This window comes from Pelophylax lessonae (genome assembly GCF_965119305.1).
Source record: "Pelophylax lessonae genome assembly, chromosome: 4".
Taxonomy (NCBI): Eukaryota; Metazoa; Chordata; class Amphibia; order Anura; family Ranidae; genus Pelophylax; species Pelophylax lessonae.
This window is the reverse complement of record NC_138771.1, coordinates 174597312-174619766: the sequence shown is the minus strand read 5'-3', so window position 1 is coordinate 174619766 and position 22455 is coordinate 174597312. Positions and strand designations below refer to the sequence as shown.

General features: G+C 47.6%; 2 protein-coding genes across 3 annotated transcripts in view; both read left to right on the top strand.

The window, feature by feature from the left end:
* Positions 1 to 12054, top strand: part of NUDT5 (nudix hydrolase 5) — a 73299-nt gene extending 61245 nt beyond the window's left edge. Inside the window, exon 9 of the mRNA XM_082256805.1 lies at positions 11764 to 12054. Coding sequence (XP_082112931.1) covers positions 11764 to 11873 — 110 coding nt within the window. The 3' untranslated portion in view covers positions 11874 to 12054. The remainder of the gene's footprint in view (positions 1 to 11763) is intronic.
* Positions 1 to 22455, top strand: part of UPF2 (UPF2 regulator of nonsense mediated mRNA decay) — a gene marked incomplete at its 3' end in the record, with an annotated part of 673568 nt that overhangs the window by 402584 nt on the left and 248529 nt on the right. The window lies entirely within an intron of this gene.

Here is a 22455-nt window from a genome sequence, read left to right as displayed (position 1 = left end):
GTGCCTTGAAGGGGGGCTTCCTTTGGGGTTGCTGTTAGCCTTTTTTCCCAGGCACACACCGGGGGTTACAACAGGGTCCTTCGCCACCCTGGGGGTTAGTAACCTAAGCAGGGCGGTCCTAAGGGCTCCTGGCTGTTGTGTTGGGCTGGGGGAGCTGATGGTTTCACATCCGTGGGTCCGCGTCGTACGGGGCCAGGCCTGGACTAAAATTTAGGCCGCGGCCTACCAGCCGGCCGCTGTTTGGGAGGCCCCAGTGAAGGGTGGCTAAAGCCACCACTCTCCGTTTGGGAATCCGCCCTCTCCCACGAGGCGGGGCAGCCACAAAAATTTAGGCTGCGGCCTACTAGGTCAAGCGGCCAAGTGGGCACCTCCGTGAGGGGGGGGCAGCCCCTGTGAGTGTCCTGTAGCCACCTGCCTTCCCTTGGAAGGGATCTGTGCGGCTGGGCCTCCACCAAAACTTGGGCCTCAGCTTGCGGCCAGTTGGCACCTTGGAAGGGGGTCGCTGTGGGGGTGGTCACCTTTTTGATGACAGCATGTCGTCGTCATTGCGTAGGGCACTTGCCCTTTTAGCACTGCGAACCATCTTGGTACCTTTTCATGCGGGCCTCTATGGAGGGGCTTGGAGGGCAATCCCCCCCCCCATTTTTGTTTTTTTCGCAGGGACCAATAGGTGGTCCATTCGTGGGCCCTGGGTCAGCGTCCCCTTGCGGGATCACAGTCGGCAACCATCAGCAGCCTGTTTTGTGTCTATGTATAAAAAAAAGAAAATCTTGAGAATGGAGTTGCGGCAGCTGCTGCTGCATCGGAGGTTCTGGTCCTTTTTTACTACCCACAGGCCCTTCAAGGCGGCAAGGGTGTTCACCTTCTTCCGCTACTTGACAATACTGTCGCAAACAGTGGGCTTGCCCAAAATGTACTCGTCTTGGTTATGCAGTGTCCTTCAGGGGATTTCCTGCTTGAAAGTGGGAGGTCCCGTCTATAATCAATCGCTGGTTTCCAGGTTGCCTGAATCTACCTTATGCTCGGTTGTCGAGGCCTCACCTTTTACAGCTCCGGCTGATAAGAAGTCAAAGGCTCTGTCCCGCCATATGTTCGTTGTGGCTGATTCTGCACTTAGGCTGGCATTTACTATTGCCTTGGTGTCGCAAACTCTAACGAGTGGACTAAACTTTTACGGCTGGACCTGGAGGGGGGTAATTTTCTATGCCTTTGCGGAGCTGGTGGACCAATTGGTCCAGGGGCTACAGTTGTTTTTTTTCTGTGATCCCCTTTTTTGCTGTGGCTCCCTTGGTCTTAGGCTGTATGTATCAGCAGCAGTCTTTCGTTGTTTTGTTTTAGCTGAAATGCTGGTCTGCTGACCAGACTTCTTAGAAGGCCTTATCTGATATCCCTTTGTAGGGATCACCAGTTTGGAGCGTACCTGAATGACATCATTAAGGATTTCTCAGGGAGGTAGAATTATTTCCTTCTGCAGGCAACAAAGACAAGGACCCCCGTCATCGACGTGGCCCATTCTTCTAGACTCATAAGATGTCTGTTTGTCATCTCTTAGGATCTCAAGACAAATGGCCCTTCTGGGCATCTACCAGAGGTTCCAAGAGGACCTTGTCTGGCTAGCCATGAGCTAGCACTCCAGACCTGTGGATGGGCTCCCTCAGCATAAAGGGGCGCCCTCACCCATATCTGGGGTGGAGAGGGATGTCGACCACTGGTCCCCGGACCCGTGGAACTCCCTACTATAGGACAAGGGGTCCACCAAGTCTTTTGTTGCAGCTACAAGATCGAGTTTTGGTCTCATCTTCTGAAAAGGCCCCCCCCCCCCCGACCTGCTCTGTCCCCAGGCCATTTACGAGGTCTCTTGGGGCAGTGCAAGGCTTGTTACTGCAAGGGGTGATTATTCCTGGTTCTGACTTTGGAACTATTTCAGGGGTTTTATTCAACCGGTTTACAGTCCCCAGAGAGGTAGGCAAGGTACATCCAATCTTGGACCCCGAGGCTTTACCCGCTTTGTGCAGGTACAGAAGTTCCGAATGGAATCCATTTGTACGGTAGTGGCGTCCCTATATCGGGGGGATCTTCTCGCTTCTATCGATATCAAGGATGCTTAACTTCCTATTCCAATATACGCCAGTCATAAGTTTGTGGTGTTAGCCCTTGACCTCACTTCCGTTTTTCTGGCCTTCACGACCATGTTGGCCTAGGTGCTAGCCTTGTTGCGTCAACAGGGGATCGCGGTACTGGCTACCTGGATGATCATCTTCTGCGAACATTGCCCCCGACAGTTCCGATGGACTATGGGGAAATTATTCTGCGAACTCTGAAGGAGTCCGGTGGGATTCTGATTTTCAGAAGTTTGTTCTGGTTCCGTCCACCAAGTTGGACTGTCTGGGCCGGTCTCTGGTCTCGACCTCAGCCAGAGTGTCTGTGGACACTCTGGACAAACTTCAGAAAACTTTAGAAATTGCCAGATGCAATTCTGCTGCTGTTGTTCAGCAGACGGTCGTCTTTCTGTACCTACGTACATGGGCCTGACTTTTTCTACCTTTTGAGGCGGTTCTGTTGCACAGTTCCATTTGAAATCTCTGCAAAGGGATTTCTGTCGAATGGGACAAGGTCCACAGTCTCTAGGCAACCTGATCCCGTTGAGCTGGGGTACAGGAAGATCCCTGCTTTGTACTCCAGCCCGTCAACAGGGCGGTTCTTTCCTTCCTTTTATACTGGACAGTAGTCATCCTGGATGCCAGCCTGTATGGCTGGGGAGGCGTTCTCGGCACAGATTGTGCTCAGGGGGCCTGGATTCTGGAGGAGTCCAGACTGCCGATCAGTGTACTGGAACTTTGAGTGTTCAGACCTTGCCTGGACAATCGTCTTATGCGAATCCAGTCAGCCAGCATTCTAAGGTGGGCAGGGCATTAATTCCAGCCCTCTCTGCTGAACACTCTCTAGGAGGGGAAAATTGGCAGATTACCTCAGTCGACAGGCGTTGGACCAGGGGGAATGGACACTTCATCCAAAGGTGTTCTTCAGTTGTCTCTCCGATGGAGTATTCCCGAGGTTGGCCTCTTGCCTTAAAAGTAAGGTACAGAGGTACAATCTCGGGATCTCTCTAGCCGACGACACAGACGCACGCGCTAGTGGCTCCCTGGGGTTAGTATTTTCTGATTACGCCTTCTCCCCTCTCAAGCTTCTGCCAAGCCTCGTGTGCAGGATCGAGGCAGAAGGGATCCCCATCATTCTAGTGGCTACAGACTGGCCTCGCCGGTCTTGGAACTCCGATCTGCTGTGGCTGGTCGCTGCTGCTTCTTGGAGACTTCCTCTCGGAGAAGATCTTTTGGCCAAAGGGCTAATCTTCCGTTCTGCTTTAGTCACTGGCTTTAACGGCTTGGCTGTTGAAAGCCAGGTGCTGAAGGTTGTCTGAATCGGAGATTCCCACGCTGTTCAAGGCTACAAGATTTACCATCGTGCCTGGAAGACGTACATTGCGTGGTGTGAGTCTCTTGGAGGTCATCCCTTATTCCCTTTCAGTGGCTCGGATTTTGGCATTCCAAGAAGGTCTTAAGCAGCACCTTGCCTTGGGTACCATCAAGTGCCAGGTTTTTCTGCCTTGGCGGTCTTCTTTTACTGTCCTTTGGCTACGCATTCTTTGGCTCGCACCTTTTATTTAGGGGGTTCACCACTTGGCTCCCCAGTACAGTCTCCGTTGCTTCCGTGGGATTTCAATTTGGTGCTGTCGGTTCTCCAGTAACCGTTTTTCACAGATATTTGCGAGCTTCCTCTGCTTACTTTGTCCCAGAAGGTAGCCTTTTTTTAGATGCTGCGCCCTTGTCAGTCTTTCCTTCCTAAGGTTGTTTCTGGTTTCCGTCTGAATGAAGACATTGTGTTACCCTTCATTGTGTCCTAAGCCTAAACATCCTAGGTAGATTGGCTTGCACTCTCTGGATGTGGGTTGGGTGCTCAGGGGGAACCTTACGGCAACCGAGTTGTTTAGATATCAGCATTACTGTTCATCCTTATGGATGGACCTCGCAAAGGGTTGGTCGCGTCTGCCGCTTTCCAGATGGACAAGACAGATGGTGGTGCAGGCCTATTCCATCAAGGGTCAGGTTCCTTCTTTCCCTGTTGAGGCACTTTCTATATGGCCGCTTAGTGCCCCTTGGGCTTTCTGGCATCAGTGATACAGGTTTGCTAGGCGACCACTTGGTTGTTTGTGCTTACTTTCACAAAACTTTATAAAGTGGTTGTACCGGCCTCTGCGGATGCTTCTTTTGGCCAAAAGGTTTTGCAGGCCGCTGTTTGAGAGGACCTGGTCCTCTTTGAGGGTGTATTGTTTTTAGGTGGGGTCCAGTTTGTACTGGTTGAGCTCCATGTTACCTGGTTGGCTAGGTTTAGCCTTTTGGGAATATTTTCTGCTGTGTTTTTCCCACCCCTCATTGTTTAACACTGCTTGGGGACATCCCAATGGTTGAGAAGATTCTAGAGTGTCCGTCAATGAACGGAAGAGAAAAATGGATTTCTCTTACGTCCTCCGACAGTCCCCGCCCACTCATACAGTCTTCACCAATGGGGTATTGACTTCCTCTCCACAGGAGTAGCTAGGCATAAGACTTGTTAAAACAAAAGCATTTTACATAGACACACCCATGGGGGCTGTCCCACTGGTCCAATACCCCCCTGCAATCAGCCATCCCAACTGTTTGTCTTCTGCCTAGTTAAGGAGTAGATGGGCTTCCCTGTGCTGGGGCTACAGTCTCAGCCTTCTTTTTCTATTTTATGATTTATTTTCTGCAAATGTCATTTTTTTCTTTGCATTGCTAGCTGTTTATTTTGTCAGCGTTAGGTGGATCTTCGGATGAAGACAGCGTTTGCGGAGCTGGGAGTCCAACTGATCGTCCTGGTTCTCCAGGACAGAGGGTCAGATGGAATCCCAGCCCGCCATCGAGCGTTTAGCAGGCTATGTGTTCTCCCTGGCCTCGCAAACGACCCATCCCTGTCCTCAGGGATGCAGCCTGTGAGGTGGCTACCTCACCGGACACATCCACGGTTCGTCCGTGCACTACTGGTGTCCTGCGTTTTTTGGCTGACGGCACCCCCTGCCATCTGAGGGTGGGCGGTTGCCTGTTTGATATGAGGCACCCCACGCCATCGAGTACAGGTAAGTACACTCTGTGTTGGGCCTCTGTCTGGGGCCGGCAGTCCTGTGTTGTCTGTGGTGTCCCCTATGTCTGTGCATTTTGGGCTCCCTGATCCCGGTCCCTGCGGGGGTTTTTTCTCTCACAGCCAGCGCTGTGTGGGGTTTTGGGGGTCCCTCTCCTGTGTCACTTTAGGGTGCTTGGAGGTGCAGACACGTGCGGCGACCGTTGCAGGGTTAAGAACCACCGGTCCGCCATTTTAGGTGTGGGCAGCATGTCTGGCTTCACTATGGGCGCTTATACAGCATAGTGTGTAGTGTATTTTGGCGCCTTGTGACGCCATCTTGTGTGTGGCAAACGATCGTTCCGCGCACATGTCGGCGGCCATTTTATCGAAGCCTCCCATTACTCTCTATAGGCAACCATTTTTCCTTAGCCTGCAGCCTCAGTTCAGTCTCTGGCGGTGACATCACTTCCTTCTTTCACTCAGGAGCGACCGACTGCGGTGGTAACACACTTGTGGGGCTCTGTTCTGCTGTCCTTTTCCTCTCTTGTGCAATCTTCCTGGCTTTCAGTTTGTCCCTGCGGGGGGTCTGTGTTCCACAGTTATTGTAGCGGTGTGCTGCGGGGGTCCGCGGCGCGCTTAAAGGACCAGTACCTTACCCAAAAAAAAAAAACGATTTTTTGCAATGGAATCCCAGGACAGCAAATTCCTTCCAGCTTTGGTGGGGGATTCAAGTTCCTCTGAATTTGGCTGCTGTAGTGGCGACTTTGGTGTCCAAAATGGATGTGCTGATGACTGAACGTGCTGCTAGAAAAAGGCCTAGGTTATCTTTTTCTTCTGATCCTGATTGTGACATGGTTGCTGTAGGTAGCTTGCCCCTTTCAGAGTCTTGCTCTTCTCAGGACCCGCAAGAGTCTGAGGGGGAGGCGGAGGTTGCAGGGGTGGATGATTCCCCCCCCGGGACGCCCAAGGAACGCGCAGCTATGGATGCGCTGATTCTTGCCATTAAAGAAACACTACATTTAGAGGATGAGCCCAATCCTCCGGACATTGTGTCCTCTCTTGGTACACACAGGACCCGCAAGATGGCGCAGGTTTTTTCTTGCCCCGCTGAGTTTCATCACACAGTGAATGAGCAATGGCGCAATTTAAAACACACCTTCACGGTGCCTAAAAGGTTTCAACTTCTCTACCCTTTTGCGTCTACTACGGTTGCGCGCTGGTGTGTGGCTCCTCAAGTGGATCACACTGTAGCCAGGTTGAACAAGGCTACTCTGGTTCCCACCGAAGATTCTACGGATAGGAAGCTGGAATCACTTGCCCGCCATTCATATATGGTAGCGGGTTCCATGCTAAAACCTATTTTTGCCTCTGTCATGGTGGCTCAGGCTGTGGCGGATTGGACCAAGGTGCTCAAACGCACCCTCGTGGCTGATTCTGCCCCCCCTACCACCTTGGAGATGGTGGACCAGATTTATCAAGGGGTCATGTATTTGTGCGATGTGGCCTTAAATGAGGCCCCGTTAGCTGCGCTCCTGTCCAGTGTCGCGGTGATTAACCGTCGACTGATCTGGTTGAAAAGCTGGTCGGCTGACCAAAAATCCAGAAAAACGGTGGCGGACATCTCCTATGTGGGGTCTCGCCTTTTTGGGGATTCCCTGGATGAATTGGTTGAAGGAGTCACTGGGGGCAAGAGCACTCTGCTCCCCCAGAATCCTAAGGGTAAGTTTTTCCGCGGTAAGCGGGGCCCCTCCTTTAAATCAAATCAGGGGTCCTTTCGTGCCTTCAAGGCGCAGAACAAGGGGAAACCCTTCATGGGCCAGGGTGGCCAGAGAAAGCCCTGGGCCGGCAAACCAAAATCCGGCCAAGCTGGTGCGGCGGCTCAGTCCGCCTCTGCCTGAAGGGGCGCCCTCACCCATTTCAGGGGTGGGGGGACGTTTGTGCGGTTTCCTCGAACCTTGGCTGCTCCAAATTCCGGACAGGTGGGTTCAGGAAATCATTCGATCAGGGTACAAGATCGAATTTCTTTCTCGGCCGGCGAACAGATTCTTTCCCTCAAATCTTCATTTGACCCCAGGGCGGTTACAAGACCTGCATCAAGCGGTACAGGATCTCCTCGCCCAGGGGGTAATCGTCCCGGTGCCTCATCGGGACAGATTTCGGGGGTTTTACTCGAATCTGTTCACTGTGCCCAGAAAGGAGGGCAAGGTATGTCCGATTCTGGACTTAAAAGCTCTGAAACGCTTTGTACGCGTTCATGGAATCGCTCCGCTCCGCTCCTGGCCTCTATCGATCTGAAGGATGTGTATCTACACATCCCCATTTTCGAGGGTCATCAGAGGCACCTCCGATTTGCTATCGCTGAGGATCATTATCATTTTGTGGCGTTGCCTTTCGGTCTCACTTCGGCTCCAAGGGTCTTCACCAAGGTGTTGGCGCCTGTTGCGGGCACAGGGCATTGCGGTATTGGGTTACCTGAATGATCTCCTGTTAAGATCGAGTGCCAGCCAGAGCCTGTTGCGCGATCTGTCCACTACGGTCCAGACGCTCCAGGAGTTCGGTTGGACCATCAAAGTTCATAAGTCGACCTTGGCTCCTTCGGTTCGTCTCCCGTATTTGGGAATTGTTCTGGACTGCTCAAGCAAAGGTGTTCTTACCGGAGGACAAGCTCCGGATCCTGCAGTCTGAGGTCAGGTCCCTCAGGGACAACGAATCCTTGTCACTCAGGACCTGTATGCGGTCCCTGAGTTGATGGTGTCGGCCTTCGAGGCGATACCATTTGCAGTTTCACGCGCGATCTCTTCAAGCGGAGATCCTGGCCAGGTGGGACAGACTGCCTCAGTCCTTGGACCTGAGAGTGTCTGAGTCGCCAGACCAGAATGGATCTCTTGTGGTGGCTTCAGTCCCCGGCTGTGTCGGACGGAAAATCCTTCCGGCCATTACTGTGGATGGTGATGACCACAGATGCCAGCCTGTCGGGCTGGGGTGGCGTCCTGGGCAACCTGTCTGCCCAGGGCACTTGGTCGGAGGAGGAATCCTCCCTTCCGATAAACAAATTGGAATTGAGAGCGATCAGGCTGTGCCTGCTCCATTGGTCGGACCGTCTTCAGGGCCGCCCTGTACAGGTGCAGACGGACAATGCCACTGCGGTGGCTTACATCAACCACCAAGGGGGCACCAGGAGTGCCCGGGCGGCCCAGGAGGTGACCGGTATTCTGTCTTGGGCCGAGACTCATGTCCCGGCGATATCGGCAGTTCATATTCCGGGTGTGGAGAATTGGCAGGCCGATTATCTGAGCCGCCAGACCCTGGACCAGGGGGAATGGTCCCTGCACCCGGAGGTATTTCAAATGCTGTGTGCGAAGTGGGGATCCCCGGATGTGGATCCGTTCGCGTCTCGGCTAAACCACAAGGTGGAAAGGTTTGTGGCAAGAACGCGCGATCCTCTGGCAGACGCCTCGGATGAGCTGGTGGTGCCTTGGGCATCAGTATCATCTGATATATGCCTTTCCTCCGATTCAGTTGTGGTCCAGGTTCCTTCGCAGGTTGGCCTCGGAACAAACTTTGGTGATTCTGGTGGCGCCGGTCCTGGTACGCGGACATCGTTCACCTGCCCGTCGAGCCTCCATGGCGGCTGCCGATGCGAGAAGATCTCCGGTCTCAGGGACCGATCTTCCATCCTGCTTTGCAGTCGCTGGCTTTAACGGCATGGCTGTTGAAAGCCAGGTCCTGAGAGGCAGGGGTCTCTCCTCAGAGATCATTCCTACTTTAATCGAGGCTAGAAAAGCCTTGTCTGGTAAGATTTATTACCGTACATGGAAAGCTTATTTTGCCTGGTGTTGAGTCCAGGGGTTTCTCTCCTCGTTCATACTTGGTGGCGAGAGTGTTGGCTTCCTCCAGTCTGGTGTGGACCAGCGCCTTGCGTTGGCCACGATTAAGGGCCAGGTATCTGCGCTGGCTGTTCTTTTCCAGCGCCCTGTGGCGTCTCATTCCTTGATTCGCACCTTTATTCAAGGTGTGCGTCAATTGGCCCCTCCTAGGAGGGAGCCCTTACCTCCATGGGACTTGAACTTGGTTCTGTCCGTGTTACAACGTTCCCCGTTTGAAAACATCAGGGAAATTTAGTTACCTCTGCTGTCTAAAAAGGTTGCCTTTCTGGTAGCGATCACTTCTGCTCGCAGAGTGTTGGAGTTGGCGGCGTTGTCTTGTCGCTCCCCTTACCTGGTGGTTCATAGGGATAAGGTGGTCTTGCGACCTAACCCGTCTTTTCTTCCGAAGGTGGTTTCGGACTTTCACCTCACTGAGGACATTGTTTTACCTTCGCTGTGTGCGAATCCTAAGCATCCTAAGGAGGTTGCCCTGCATTCTTTGGATGTTGTCAGGGCGAACAGGGTTTACCTGTCATCGACTGAATCCTTTCGAAAGTCGGATTCTCTCTTTATTCTTCCTGAGGGACCTCGGAAGGGTATGGCTGTGTTGGCGACCATTGCAAAATGGATCAGACAGACAATTGTTCAGGCCTATTCGTTGAAGGAACGGGTACCACCCTTCCCTGTCAAGGCGCACTCTACCAGATCGGTGAGTGCGTCCTGGGCCTTCCGGCATCAGGCCTCGGTGGCCCAGGTGTGCAAAACTGCAACTTGGTCGTCAGTGCACACCTTTTCCAAATTCTACAAAATTGATGTTCTGGCATCAGCTGATGCCTCCTTTGGCCACAAAGTTCTCTGTGCGGCAGTACCGTAGGGGACCCTGGTTTTGTGCGGGTCCCTGGCTGTTGGGGTTGTTTACCCCTTGGTTATTTGCTTTTCTGGGTTGTTGCTCCTGTTGAGCTTTTTTGTTGCCCAGAGGGTTCCCTTGCTGTTCATGTAAGGTTCCTTTCTCTGATGTGGGTGCTGCGTTGGCCTTTTCTGACTGTTGCGTTTCCCACCCCTCATGTCTACACTGTTTTGGGACATCCCCATTGGTGAAGACTGTATGAGTGGGCGGCGACTGTCGGAGGACGTAAGAGAAAACTGAATTTTTGTAAAATCTTACCGTAAAATTCCTTTCTCGGAGTCCTCCGACAGTCGCCGCCCCCGCCCCTCTTTTGGAGTTTTTTATACACTTAACTGCTTGCTACCAAACTGAGTTGGGATGGCTGATTGCAGGGGGGTATTGGACCAGTGGGACAGCCTCCATGGGTGTGTCTATGTAAAATGCTTTTGTTTTAACAAGTCTTATGCCTAGCTACTCCTGTGGAGAGCAAGTTAATACCCCATTGGTGAAGACTGTATGATTGGAGCGGCGACTGTCGGAGGACTCAGAGAAAGGAATTTTACGGTTAATTTTACAAAAATTCATTTTTTTGTCTTACCGTAAAATCATTTTCTCTGATGTTCATTGACAGACACAGCACCCACCCCTCTATTGAGTTGTTTTTTGTTTTTCCTGACACTGCGTGCAACAAAACGGAATGCCTATAGCAGAGTGTGGGAGTATATCCCCTGGGACTGCCCCATAGGCATGGTAAAGCTTTTTCCTAGTGTCCTACTCCTATAGGGTGCAGCATAACCCAATGGTTAGGAAGATTCTGGAGCTGTGTCAGTCAATGAACATCAGAGAGAAAAGTTTTTACTGTAAGACAAAAATTCAATTATTCTCCATGTTAAATAGTTTTTTCTTTACTTGATATAGAACGAAATGTAGCATGAAATTGCGTGGACATCATTTTTTTCAGTGCAGTTTAATACAGAATTACAGCCATTACTTTAATATGGGATTGAAGCATCTGCTGGGGACAGGTAATCGTTCCTGGAAACAAGCTGCTTGTAACTAGGGCACATGTCAAACACAAGGCCTGCGGGCTGAATCCGACCCGTCAGGGCATTTCATGTGGCCCTCACACCCAGGGCTTTTTTTTTCAGCCAGAATTTGGCTGAACCCCTAATCCCTGCACTCTGTATGTAGCGCACTCCTCAACCCTGCTCACTGTACACCCCTGAACTCTGCATTATGTACGTAGCAAGTCCCTGAACTCTGGGGTAGGGTGTGGTTGAGTTTCTGCACTTTCTCTCTGTATAGTCTTACAGATACAGCTGGCCCTTTGAGGGGAACCATAATGCTGATGTGGCCCATGATGAAATTGAGCTTGACACCCCTAATCTAGGGGCGATTGTCTGTCTTTGACAATAAGGTAATCGCCCCATGTGCGATTACATCTGATTACCTGCAGAATGCTGCTGTCAGCCTGTCATTGCTTTATACAGTCTAAGTGGCTGCCTGCAACAGTCTACATCCACCTGTGTTTCCAGCTGCAGGAATACGCTGGATTCTTGCTGCAGCTGTGAGTAAAATCTAGTGTGAATGAGGCATAAACCTGAAGAATCAGACCCAGCAAGTTAAACAAAGGGGAAGGTTTTCATAAAGAAGCCTACACACCTGTAACAATTCTTGCATGAGCTCAGTAATTACTGACTTTATTGTGAAACCACAAGGTAATAGACCATAATAAGTGCATGATTGGTGTGAAAAAAAAAAGTTTAGTTTTGGTTATACTGTGCATGACTATGTAATGTCAAAAGAAACTGTCTATGTGAATACTTTAAATTTGTCATTATGTTAGCTAACATCATGTTTTTAATGTGTTAACAGAGCTTGTGGCAAAGGAGAAGCTGGTGGTTGATGCAAGAGTCTACACGTATGCGTTAGCTCTGGAACATGCTGTTGCTAAGCCTTATGAGCTGCCATTCCTGAAGGGTTAGGGTTACTAGTTTGCAACCTGCATATCCAGACATGACATTTAATGTTTACATCTTTGAATTACACAACAGCAGCAGCCTTGCTGATGTGTGTCACTAACAGAGTGCTAATGCACTTCACATTTTTACTTCCATATCCATCCCCTATAGAACACACTTATTTCATTAAAGAAACATTTACAATCCAAAATACACAACTCAAAATGAACTGGAAAATTGATATAGAGATTGGTTATACATTTTACAAGCATGTGGCTTTTGCATGAATAGAAAGACGTTTGACAAAATGAAAGTGTAATCTTAGCTCAGAAGCAGCAATACACTTTGTACACAATTTGTCCTTTTACCAAATCAGTACATTTTCTAAAGTATTTATGGAGGATTGCAATCTTTGGGGGTGAATTTGCTGCCTTCAGTTTTGGACCAGTATAAAAATGTGTAGATTTTATTATTGTCTGCATTAGATTTAAGATTAGTTTTACATGTTAATAACATAAAGGTTTACCCTTTAACTGACCTGTTCTAAAAGAAAAAAAGATGCTATTTTTGGCTGCCTTCTAAGGTGGCTGTCTTACTATTTTGATCATTTAGAAATGAAGATAAAAATAGCATCTGTCTTAACTAGCCATAAGGTATTAGACCGGCTGGGTGTGTTGTGCGCTTACTGTCAAGGCATGTAGCAATATTATCCATGTTGTCATGTTAATTTCTGTTGCATTACTCACCTTTTGCTAAAGGTTACATATATGTATTAATGTCAGACCAAAAGAACCAATGGAGGAAAATGTAATAAAATGATGGGACAGCTGCTGCTTTTTTACTCATCTGTATACTTTGATAACATCATTTCTACCTCTTAATTCTATGAACCATGTACTGTCTAGAACAGTCTTTCTCAATCTTTTTACCCCTGATAACTTTAATATCAATAGCAATACTTTTCAGGTTCTTTGTTTAAAAAGATTTTTTTTTAGGTTCTTGCTAAAAAGGCTTGCACACTACAGCTTATACATTCGTGTGATCAATAAGTTAAGTTTTAGTTCAATAAACCTTTGTTCACACCATACGTGTGCAGTGGTATACAGAAAGATACAGCTCACCAGATATGGTGTGAATAAGCCCTTATATAAAAGAATAGGTAGTGAGGCACCTAGTGTATTTGACACCCAAGGCATTTTTTTTTCTTAACCAACCCCAAAACACAATTTTAATACTTTTCTGGTAATCAAAGGAAAAGCAGATGGTAAAAATTGTTGCGTGCTCTAACATTAGAGGTCTGTGTAGAAGTGACACCTTGCATTAGTGGTTAGTGGAAAATTTCCTGCTTGCATTTTGAGGTCCATTATACTGTAGGTGGAAGATCTGTTCACCAAGGAACCCCTGGGAACCTCAGGAGGAATCCTGGTTGAGAAACACTGGTCTAACATATCCTTAAATCTAGACTCTAACATTCTTAATAGCATTTAAATGCACATGTTTTTGAACTTTTTTTATATTAAACTATTTGCTGGAAAAAAAATTCTTCTATGTGTCTCTAAACTCTTAAGCACATTTTAAATGTACAAATGCATGAAATATTTTTACTATTTACAGTAATTAAAATATTTAAAGCGGGAGTAAAGCCCGCTTTGTGATTTTTTTTTTTTTTTTTTCCCCACAGGTAAACCTATAATAAGGTAGGTAGGTAAAATTAATTTCTCCTAAACATACACTTTTTAGGAGATATTTATCTTGGATGCACCTGGTGACGTCACTGTTGCATGCGCTCTAAAGGTCTGGCATACCATGCTGGACCTTCAGAGCTTCGTGCCAACCAAGGGCTTCTGCGTGCATGCGTGGGAGTGACATCATAGGGCCCCGGGCACTCGCAGTAACGGAGCCCTTGAAACTGGAAGACAGACCGGGGGGAAATATTTGAGCCGTCTCAGCGGTGACCGTATGCCACTGGAGCACTTCGTTCTAAGGTAAGTATTTCATATTATGCTAGTATGCGATGCATAATATCACATTATGGAATCCCCTTACAGGTGTGTGCGTGTTTTTTTTTTTTTTTAACTCTGCCGCAGTTTACTACCGTTTTTAAGAATATTCCAGCCCTGCTATTGCAAAGTGATTTTTATAAAGAAGTCTGTTCAAGTTTTGGTAGTCTTAAAAAGTTATCATGCTTTGATGAAGGAATACATACTTTACGGTATGATTTTCTGAAGCCGTAGAACAAAAAAATAGTTCTGCGTACACAATAGGGTTGACTTACCAAAATTTTAGATTGCAAAATCTGGTACCCTTCAGCTTCCAGGATATTTTTTTTTGTCAGCTTCCAGGATATTTTTTTTGTCAAACTGAATTTAAAAAGTGATTGGCTACTGTGCACAGCTGCAGCAGATTTTGCACTCTCCAGTTTGAGTACAGCAACGCCAGTGCTGAGCTAATGACATGTGGATGTTATTGCCAGTGCCTGATGTTGAATGGGTCCATAAAGCACCCACACCAAGAAGAATTTTGTATTATGGTTTGAGATTGACAGCTCAGGTACACAGGAAGTTAGTTGGATATGACAAGCTGGGAGTAAGAGTACTGTGTACATGGTAAAGTAGTGCAATGAACACTTAGTTTTTTACTTAGTTTTTTTTTTTCTTATGAATTGGTTAAATAAACTGCAGGAGTCAATCATAACACTGCAGTTTACACTCTGGCCCGCCATTTTTCAGAGCTCCTGATCTAGTGACTGGAAGTTTGATGATATGTGTAGACTGCATGCCAATGCTGATGTTGGCTTTACTGCAGATGTGAAAGATCTGCAACCGCTAAATCTTGGGGAAACCTCCCCCCTCCCAAACCAAAAAAAATTAGGATGTTTCAGTGCACCACTGATAAGTGTGGTGTCTAATCTAGAGAAGGCTTACCTAGAGGCAGCCCTTTCCTTTTAAAATGTACAGCAACACAATGGAAGTGACATTGTGGCTTTCAAATATATTTGCACCTGTATCGAACCTGTATAAGAACCTTGTAATCCTAATCATACAATACAGGACACAGGAAAAGCTTTCTTAGACCCTGGGCTTTAGGCTTATACCTTCAGGTGATTGGACACTGGCAAAAAAAATTTGAGTACACTCCCCCTGGGCACCTCCCCCCTTAACCCTACCCCACTCTGCGAATCCTCCGTTTTTGTGAAGGTGTCCTAAGGTGATGGATCTCTTCTCCCTCATGGAGAAATCACTCTTAACTAGTTTATTTTATCTTTGGATTCTTCATATTTTTTTTCAATCATCTCCATCACTGCCTTCTAATACAAAAACTAAAAGCAATGCATTTGAATCGTCAAACCTTTGGACCTGGACCTGGACCTCGTTATGGGGACAGCCTGCAATGTTGCTGTAAGCACTGGATCCTTCTTTGGTGCTCTCCTTGGCACACTTTACTGCCACTAACTCCTAGAGCCCTTTTAAGGTACTCGGGTGCTCCCTCCGACCATTTTGCCATAAGGATTTACTGCAGGATAGTCAATGCTTGGGTTTGCCGCATACTCTTTCTGCACATTCCTACCCTATATTCCACACCTACTCCCTGAGTACCCCAAAGGGGGAAACCAGGCAAAAGGAGTCACAACTGAACCTTTGCTCTGCTGAAGGAAATTTACAACACTCAACCCTAAAGTGATGATGCTTCCCTTGCACCAGAGCAGGAACAGATTTTAACACCAGTCTTTACATCGGATTCTAGCTCTGTCTCAGGCATGCAACAAACCGCCTACCTGACAAGATAAATGACAGAATTTTCTGCATGGCACAGTTCCTTAGCTAACCAGCGGCTTTAATACAGACATCCACGTCCCAGCTACAGCTCCTCCATCTATACTGAAGTCAAATCTCGATATGCCTGCCTTAGACAATGCAGACACAGAAGGGAATAAAGTATAAAAGGTCAATGAGTGCACTAAATGAAAAATCCTTAGGAGTTTAAGTCTTTATTGTACAACTGGTTACAGCAAGCAGGGCAAAAGATAGCCATCACACTTCAGGGGCCACAAAATCCCCATTCATCAGGGCTGGTTGAAATGGCAGAATGTTAGAGTAACTTTACTTTCCTGGAAAATAAAATAGCAAATGACATAGCATAAACAATTGTGACGCCAGTCATATTGTAATTGAATGTTATTAAAAATTGCCTTTTCAATTTGCAGCTTTTTTTTTAATAAAATGCAATATGGCTACCTGAAGGTGTTCTGTACACAGAAACATTTCCTGCTTGTGTGATTTGGCTCACTTAATTTCCCAGATGTCTGCATTAAGATACAAATCTAAATTTCAGGCATCTCCTGCAACAAAAATGTAATTTATCTTTCGTTCATTGACGGACACAGCTCCTGATTCTTTTTAACCATTGGGTTATGCTGCCCCCTACAGGAGTAGGACATTAGGCAGGAAAAAACTTGACTACACCTCTGGGGCAGTCCCAGGGGGTATACTCCCATTTCCTGCTAAAGGTACTCAGTTTTTTTTCTGCATAGTCAGAAGTAAAGACCTAATTTTTTCATTTTGTATAGAATTTTTTTCCTCCTTTATTATTTTGTTCCTGTGAGAACCACAATCAGGTTCCAGACTGGGCAACAAACTGGATACTATAGATTCTTAGGGCCCCCCACATCAGCTCCGTGCTAGGTCGGTCATGACATAGCCCCACTGAACGGGGGCTGGCCTGCGAGTTAAACTCCTCGCGAGGTCGCATACAACCGGGTCTCGGCTCGAGTCGCAGCGTTCCTCCTGGCTGACAGCCCCCCCATTTTGATTAAATGGGGTTCTGTCTGGAGTGGTGCCCGCCTGGTTCCGGGTATGGTGGGTAGCTGTCCCCCACTCTCCCCCTGGAGGGTTTTGGGGTGGATGTGGACCCCTCCTCGGGATGGTTGGATTCCCGGGTTCCCCTCCTTCCCACAGGCACCCCCCTTGCCAAGTCCCTCATCCTGTCCCCCCCCCCTCCACATACATTGTTTGGGTGGCCTGGCCACTTTCCAGGGGTGGGGGAAGGGCCCTCACTGGTGATGGGGGCCAGAGGGGTGTGCCGCTGGCAACTGCATGATCGAGACGTACCTGGCTGGGGCTCCTTCCAGGGCCCCCTGGCCTGCCTGGATCTGTCCTTGAGGCTTGGTCTCCCAAAAGCAACCATGATTCTGGTTGAAGAGTCCCCTGGCCTTTAACCACTTCCATACCGAGCCATAGTAAAATGACGGCGGCAGGAAGTCTCTCGATCCGGGCGGCCGTCATATGACGTCCGCCCGGTCTCGCCGCTACTGCGCGCCCCGCGGCGATCTGGAGTGAGGCTCGTCCCTTGGACTGAGCCCGATCACGGTAAACAGCCAATGAAATTGGCTGTTTACCACGTGATCGGCTGTGTCAATCACAGCCGATCACATGAGCGGCTCCAGCGTGAGCCGCTCGTTCCTTCCTCAATGCGCGTCCCGACGGGGGCGCGCAGCGCGCCGATCGGGGACGAGGCTCGTCCCTTGGACAGAGCCCATCCCCGATCTAGGTAAAGAGCCAATGAAATTGGCTTTTTACCACGTGACCGGCTGTGTCCAATCACAGCCGGTCACAAATGTCAACAGAGAACACGGTAACTAGCTGTCAACGTGTTCTCCTCCTCACACACTGATCCTGTGTGAGGAGGAGATTGTGGTAACAGCTAGTTACCAATTACAGTGCACCCCAAACACACTGATTGCCCCCCCCAATAAAGAGCACCTGTCACTAGCCCATCAAAGTACCTGTCACTAGTCCATCAAAGTACCCGAGTACCTGTCACCAGCCCATCAGGTACTCTGATGACAGGTACTCGGGTACTCTCATGGGATACAGAGAGGTACTCGGGTACTCTGATGGGCTGGTGACAGGTATTCGGGTACTCTGATGAAGGGTACTCGGGTACTCTGATGAAGGGTACTCGGGTACTCTGATGAAGGGTACTCTGATGAAGGGTACTCGGGTACTCCGGTGACGGGTACTCGGGTACTTTGAGTACCCGTCATCGGAGTACCCGTCATCGGAGTACCCGAGTACCTGTCACCTACCCATCAGAGTACCCGAGTACCTTCCACCTGCTCATCAGAGTACCTGACACCTGAAGTACCCGAGTACTTGCCACCTGCTCATCAGTACCCATCACTACTCATCAGTATCTATCAGTACTGATCATCCGTACCCATCAGTACAGTATCAGTATCACCTATCAGTACTACTCATCAGTACCCATCACCTGCCTGTCACCTGCCCATCAGAGTACCCGAGTACCTGTCACCTGCCTATCGGACTACTCGAGTACCTGCCACCTGCTCATCAGTACCAGAGTACCTGTCACCTGCCCAGCAAAGTACCCGAGTACCTGTCACCCTTCATGCAGCCACCATGTCCAAGTCCAAAAAGGTTTATATACGTCCTCCGTTTAAACCTAAACGTCATTGCCTAGCAACCGGTTTAAAGGTCACTTTTTTTTTTTTTTCATTTCATTTTATTTTTTTTATTTATTTATTTTTTTCTATCTTTTAGTGTACTTGTGAAATCTGAGGACTTTTTGACCCCAAATCTCACAAAAAAGAGGTCCTGTCGTGCCTTTTTCTATTACAAGGAATGTAAACATTCCTTGTAATAGAAATAAAAATGATCAATTTTTTTTTTTTTTAAAAACGGTGTAAAAATAATAAATAGAATAAATAGTAAAAAATTAAAGCGCCCTGTCCCCGTGAGCTCGTGCGCAGAAGCGAACACATACGGAAACCCCGCCCACATATGTAAATGGTGTTCAAACCACACGTGAGGTATCGCCGCAATCGTTAGAGCAAGAGCAATAATTTGAGCCCTAGACCTCCTCTGTAACTCTAAGATGGCAACCTGTAGAATTTTTTTAAAATGTTGCCTATGGGGATTTTTAAGTACCAAAGTTTGTCGCCATTCCGTGAGCGTGCGCAATTTTGACGCCATGACATGTTGGGTATCTATTTACTCGATGTAACATTATATTTCACATTATGAAAAAAAATTGGGCTAACTTTACTGGTTTCTTATTTTTTTTATTCAAAAAAGTGAATTTTTTCCAAAAAAATTGGATTTGGAAGACCGCTGCACAAATACGGTGCGATAAAAAATATTGCAATAATCTCCATTTTATTCTCTAGGGTCTCTGCTAAAAAAAATATATATAATGTTTATATAGTTTTCTATATAGTTTTCTAGCAAAAACAACTAATTTTTAGCTTGTAAACACCAAATGTCAAAAATAGGCCTAGGCAAGTGGCTAGGATGCATGATGGTGCTCCTTGGATGTTGGGCCCCTCTATAAGGCTGGCCATACACTATACAATTTTCTTGTTCAACTTTCCTTTAGATTTACCAAAACCATGTAATGTAGGGTCAAACCTAAACACTTTCAATTTGTATGCAATCAGGCAGGCCCTTGCACTACATAGTTTAAGGTAAATCTAAAGGAAATTGAATAAGAAAATTGTATAGTGTATGGCCAGCCTATGGCTAGGCTGTGATAGTTTCACACATGTGGTATTGCCATACTCAGGAGGAGTGGCAGAATGTATTTTGGGGTGTCATTTTTGCTGTGTACATGCTATGTGTTAGGAATATCCTATAAATTGACAACTTTGTGAAAAAAAAAAAAAAAAGTTTTTTAATTTTTTTCTCACATTTTCCAAAAACTTGTGGAAAAAATTGACATGTTCAAACGACCCATAATGCCTCATAAAATATACGTTGGAGTGTTTGCTTTCTAAAATGGGGTCATTTTGTGGACTTTTCTATTGTATTGGTGCTCTAGGGCCTTCAAAAGTGTGATAGGTAGTAAGAAAGTTTTATGTGTATTTATGCTCCTAGAACGCCGGAAGGTGCTACTTGGATGTGGAGGCTCTTTTTGTGGCCAGGCTGTGTAAAAGTCTCACATGTGGTATCACCATACTCAGAAGGAGTAGCAGAATGTATTTTGGGATGTCATTTTTGCTGTGTACATGCTATGTGTTAGAAATAGCTTATAAATTGACAACTTTGTGGGGAAAAAAAAGAAAAAAAAAATGTTTTCTTCATTTTCCCAAGAATTGTGGGAAAAAATAACTTTAAAAAACTCACCATGCCTCTTACTAAATACCTTGGACTGTCTACTTTACAAAAAAGGGGTCATTTGGGGGTATTTGTACTGTCCTGACATTTCAGGGCCTCAAGAAAGGAGATAGGCCGTCAGTACATCTGGTGTGATCAATTTTCAGTATTGGTACCATAGCTTCTAGACTCAATAACTTTCACACAGACTAAATAATATACACTAATTTGGGTTAATTTTACCAGAGATATGTAGCAGTATAAATTTTGGCCCAAATGTATGAAGAAAAATTAATTTTTTGCAAAATTTTATAATCGAAACTAAAAAAAAGTGTTTTTTTTTTCAAAATTTTTGCTCTTTTTTTTGCTTATATCACGAAAAAAAAAAACCCAGTTGTGATCAAATACCACCAAAAGAAAGCTCTATTTTGTGTGAAAAAAATGATAAAAATTTTGTTCGGTTACAGTGTAGCATGACTGAGCAATTGTCATTCAAAGTGTGAGAGTGCTGAAAGCTGAAAATTGTTCTGGGCAGGAAAGGGGTCTAACTGCTCTGTATGGAAGCGGTTAAGGATCCAGAAGGCAGAGGCTGTGGCCTGCCCTTTGTACACTCTGTCTGGTTCGGCAATTAGGCTGGTATTCACCATTGCCCTAGTGTTGCAAACTCTGACCAAGTGGGCTAAGTTCTTACGCCGTGACCTGGAGGGGTAACAGCTCCCCCCTGCCTTTGCCAAACTGGCGGACCAGTTGGTCCAGGGGCTGCAGTTTATTTGTGATGCCTCTTTGGATGCAGCTCCCCTGATAGCTCGCCTCTCTGTTTTGGCAGTGGTCCTTCAGCGTGTCTTTTGGCTCAAGTGCTGCACTGCGGATCAAACTTAAAAAAAAGCTTTGATTGATCTTCCTTTACAGGGAGATCGTCTGTTTTGAGCTACCCTGGATGACATTATTAACGGTCTCACGGGGAGAGTACTTTTCTTCCGCAGGCTACTAATGGCAAGGAAACTCGTCGTAGACATGGGCCCTCCTTCTCAGCTCATAAGAAGATTTTTGGTCCCTCAGGGTCGACTGACAAGGGCTCAAAGCCTTTCAGGGCCTCTTCAGGAGGATCCAAACAAACCTGGTCTGGCAAGCCAAGATCAGGCTTCTCCAGGCCCGTGGACAAGGCTCTTTCAGCATGAAGGTGCGCCCTCACCCGTATAGGGTGGGGGAAGGTCTTCGCTGGTTTCCGGACCCGTGGACTTCCCTAGTGCAAGACAAGTGGGTCCACAAAGTAATTTGGTCCTGCTACAAGATCGGGTTTCGCTCTTGTCCCCCAGCAAGGTTTTTTCCCTTCCAACTACGCCTGTCCCCAGACCGCTTACAGAGCCTGTTTGGGGTAGTACAAGACCTGTTCCTTCAAGGGGTGGCTGACCCGATTCCAACTTCGGAACGTTTTCAGGGTTTTTACTAGGGATAGACCGATATGTTTTTTTCAGGGCCGATATTTTGGTCACAACATATTGGTATCGGCCGATATTTTGTACATTTAAAGTTTTGAAAAATAAAAAAAAATGTTGACACAAATCTGGTACAACATGTTAATTTTTGTTTAATGGCTGGCTTGCTGGCACCCTGTGGTGGGTGGCTGGCTGGAACAGGGGCTGTGGCTGGCTGGCACCCTGTGGTGGGTGGCTGGCTGGTACAGTGCCTGTGCCTGGCTGGTACAGGGCCTGTGGATGGCTGGCTGGCTCGCAGTACAGGGCCTGTGGATGTGGGTGGGTGTATGGCTGTGATACACTCCCGCAAGACTAGTCTCGACACCAGACGAGGCTGTCCAAGGCAAGGGAGGCGGCCTAAGAAGGCAGAATGTCACAAAAATATTGCCAATATCGGCCAGTTCTGGGGCCGATACCGATATAGCGGTGAAAGTGTGCTATAGGCGCTAAACTGCTTCGTGCGGGTACAGAAGTTCAGAATGGATTCCAGAGTGGAATCCCTGCGTCAGAGGAATTTCTTTGCCTCTATCGATATCCAGGATGCTTACCTTCACGTTCCAATATGTGCTAGTCACCAGCATTTTCTCCTCTTTGCTGTGGGAGAGGAGCATTATCAGTTTGGGACGTTACCCTTTGGTCTCGCCTCTGCTCCTCGGGTCTTCACAAAAGTGTTAGCCCCTGTGCTAGCCTTGCTACGCCAACAGGGTTTGCGGTACTGGGCTACTTGGACAATCTACTTCTGCGCGCGGAGTCTCCCTCTGCTATGGTGGACAACCTGGAGATCACAATGCGAACTCTGTGGGAGTTTAGCTGGATTCTGAACCTTCAGAAGTCTGCTCTGGTTTCGTCCATGAAGCTGGACTATCTGGGTCTGACTCTGGACTCGGCCTTAGCCAGAGTGCTCCTTCCTCTGGACAAACTCCAAAAATTGCAGGCTGCAATTCGCCTCCTGCTGTCCGAAAAATGGTCATCCCTCTGGACTTGCATGCGGGTGCTGGGCCAGATGGTGTCTACCTTCGA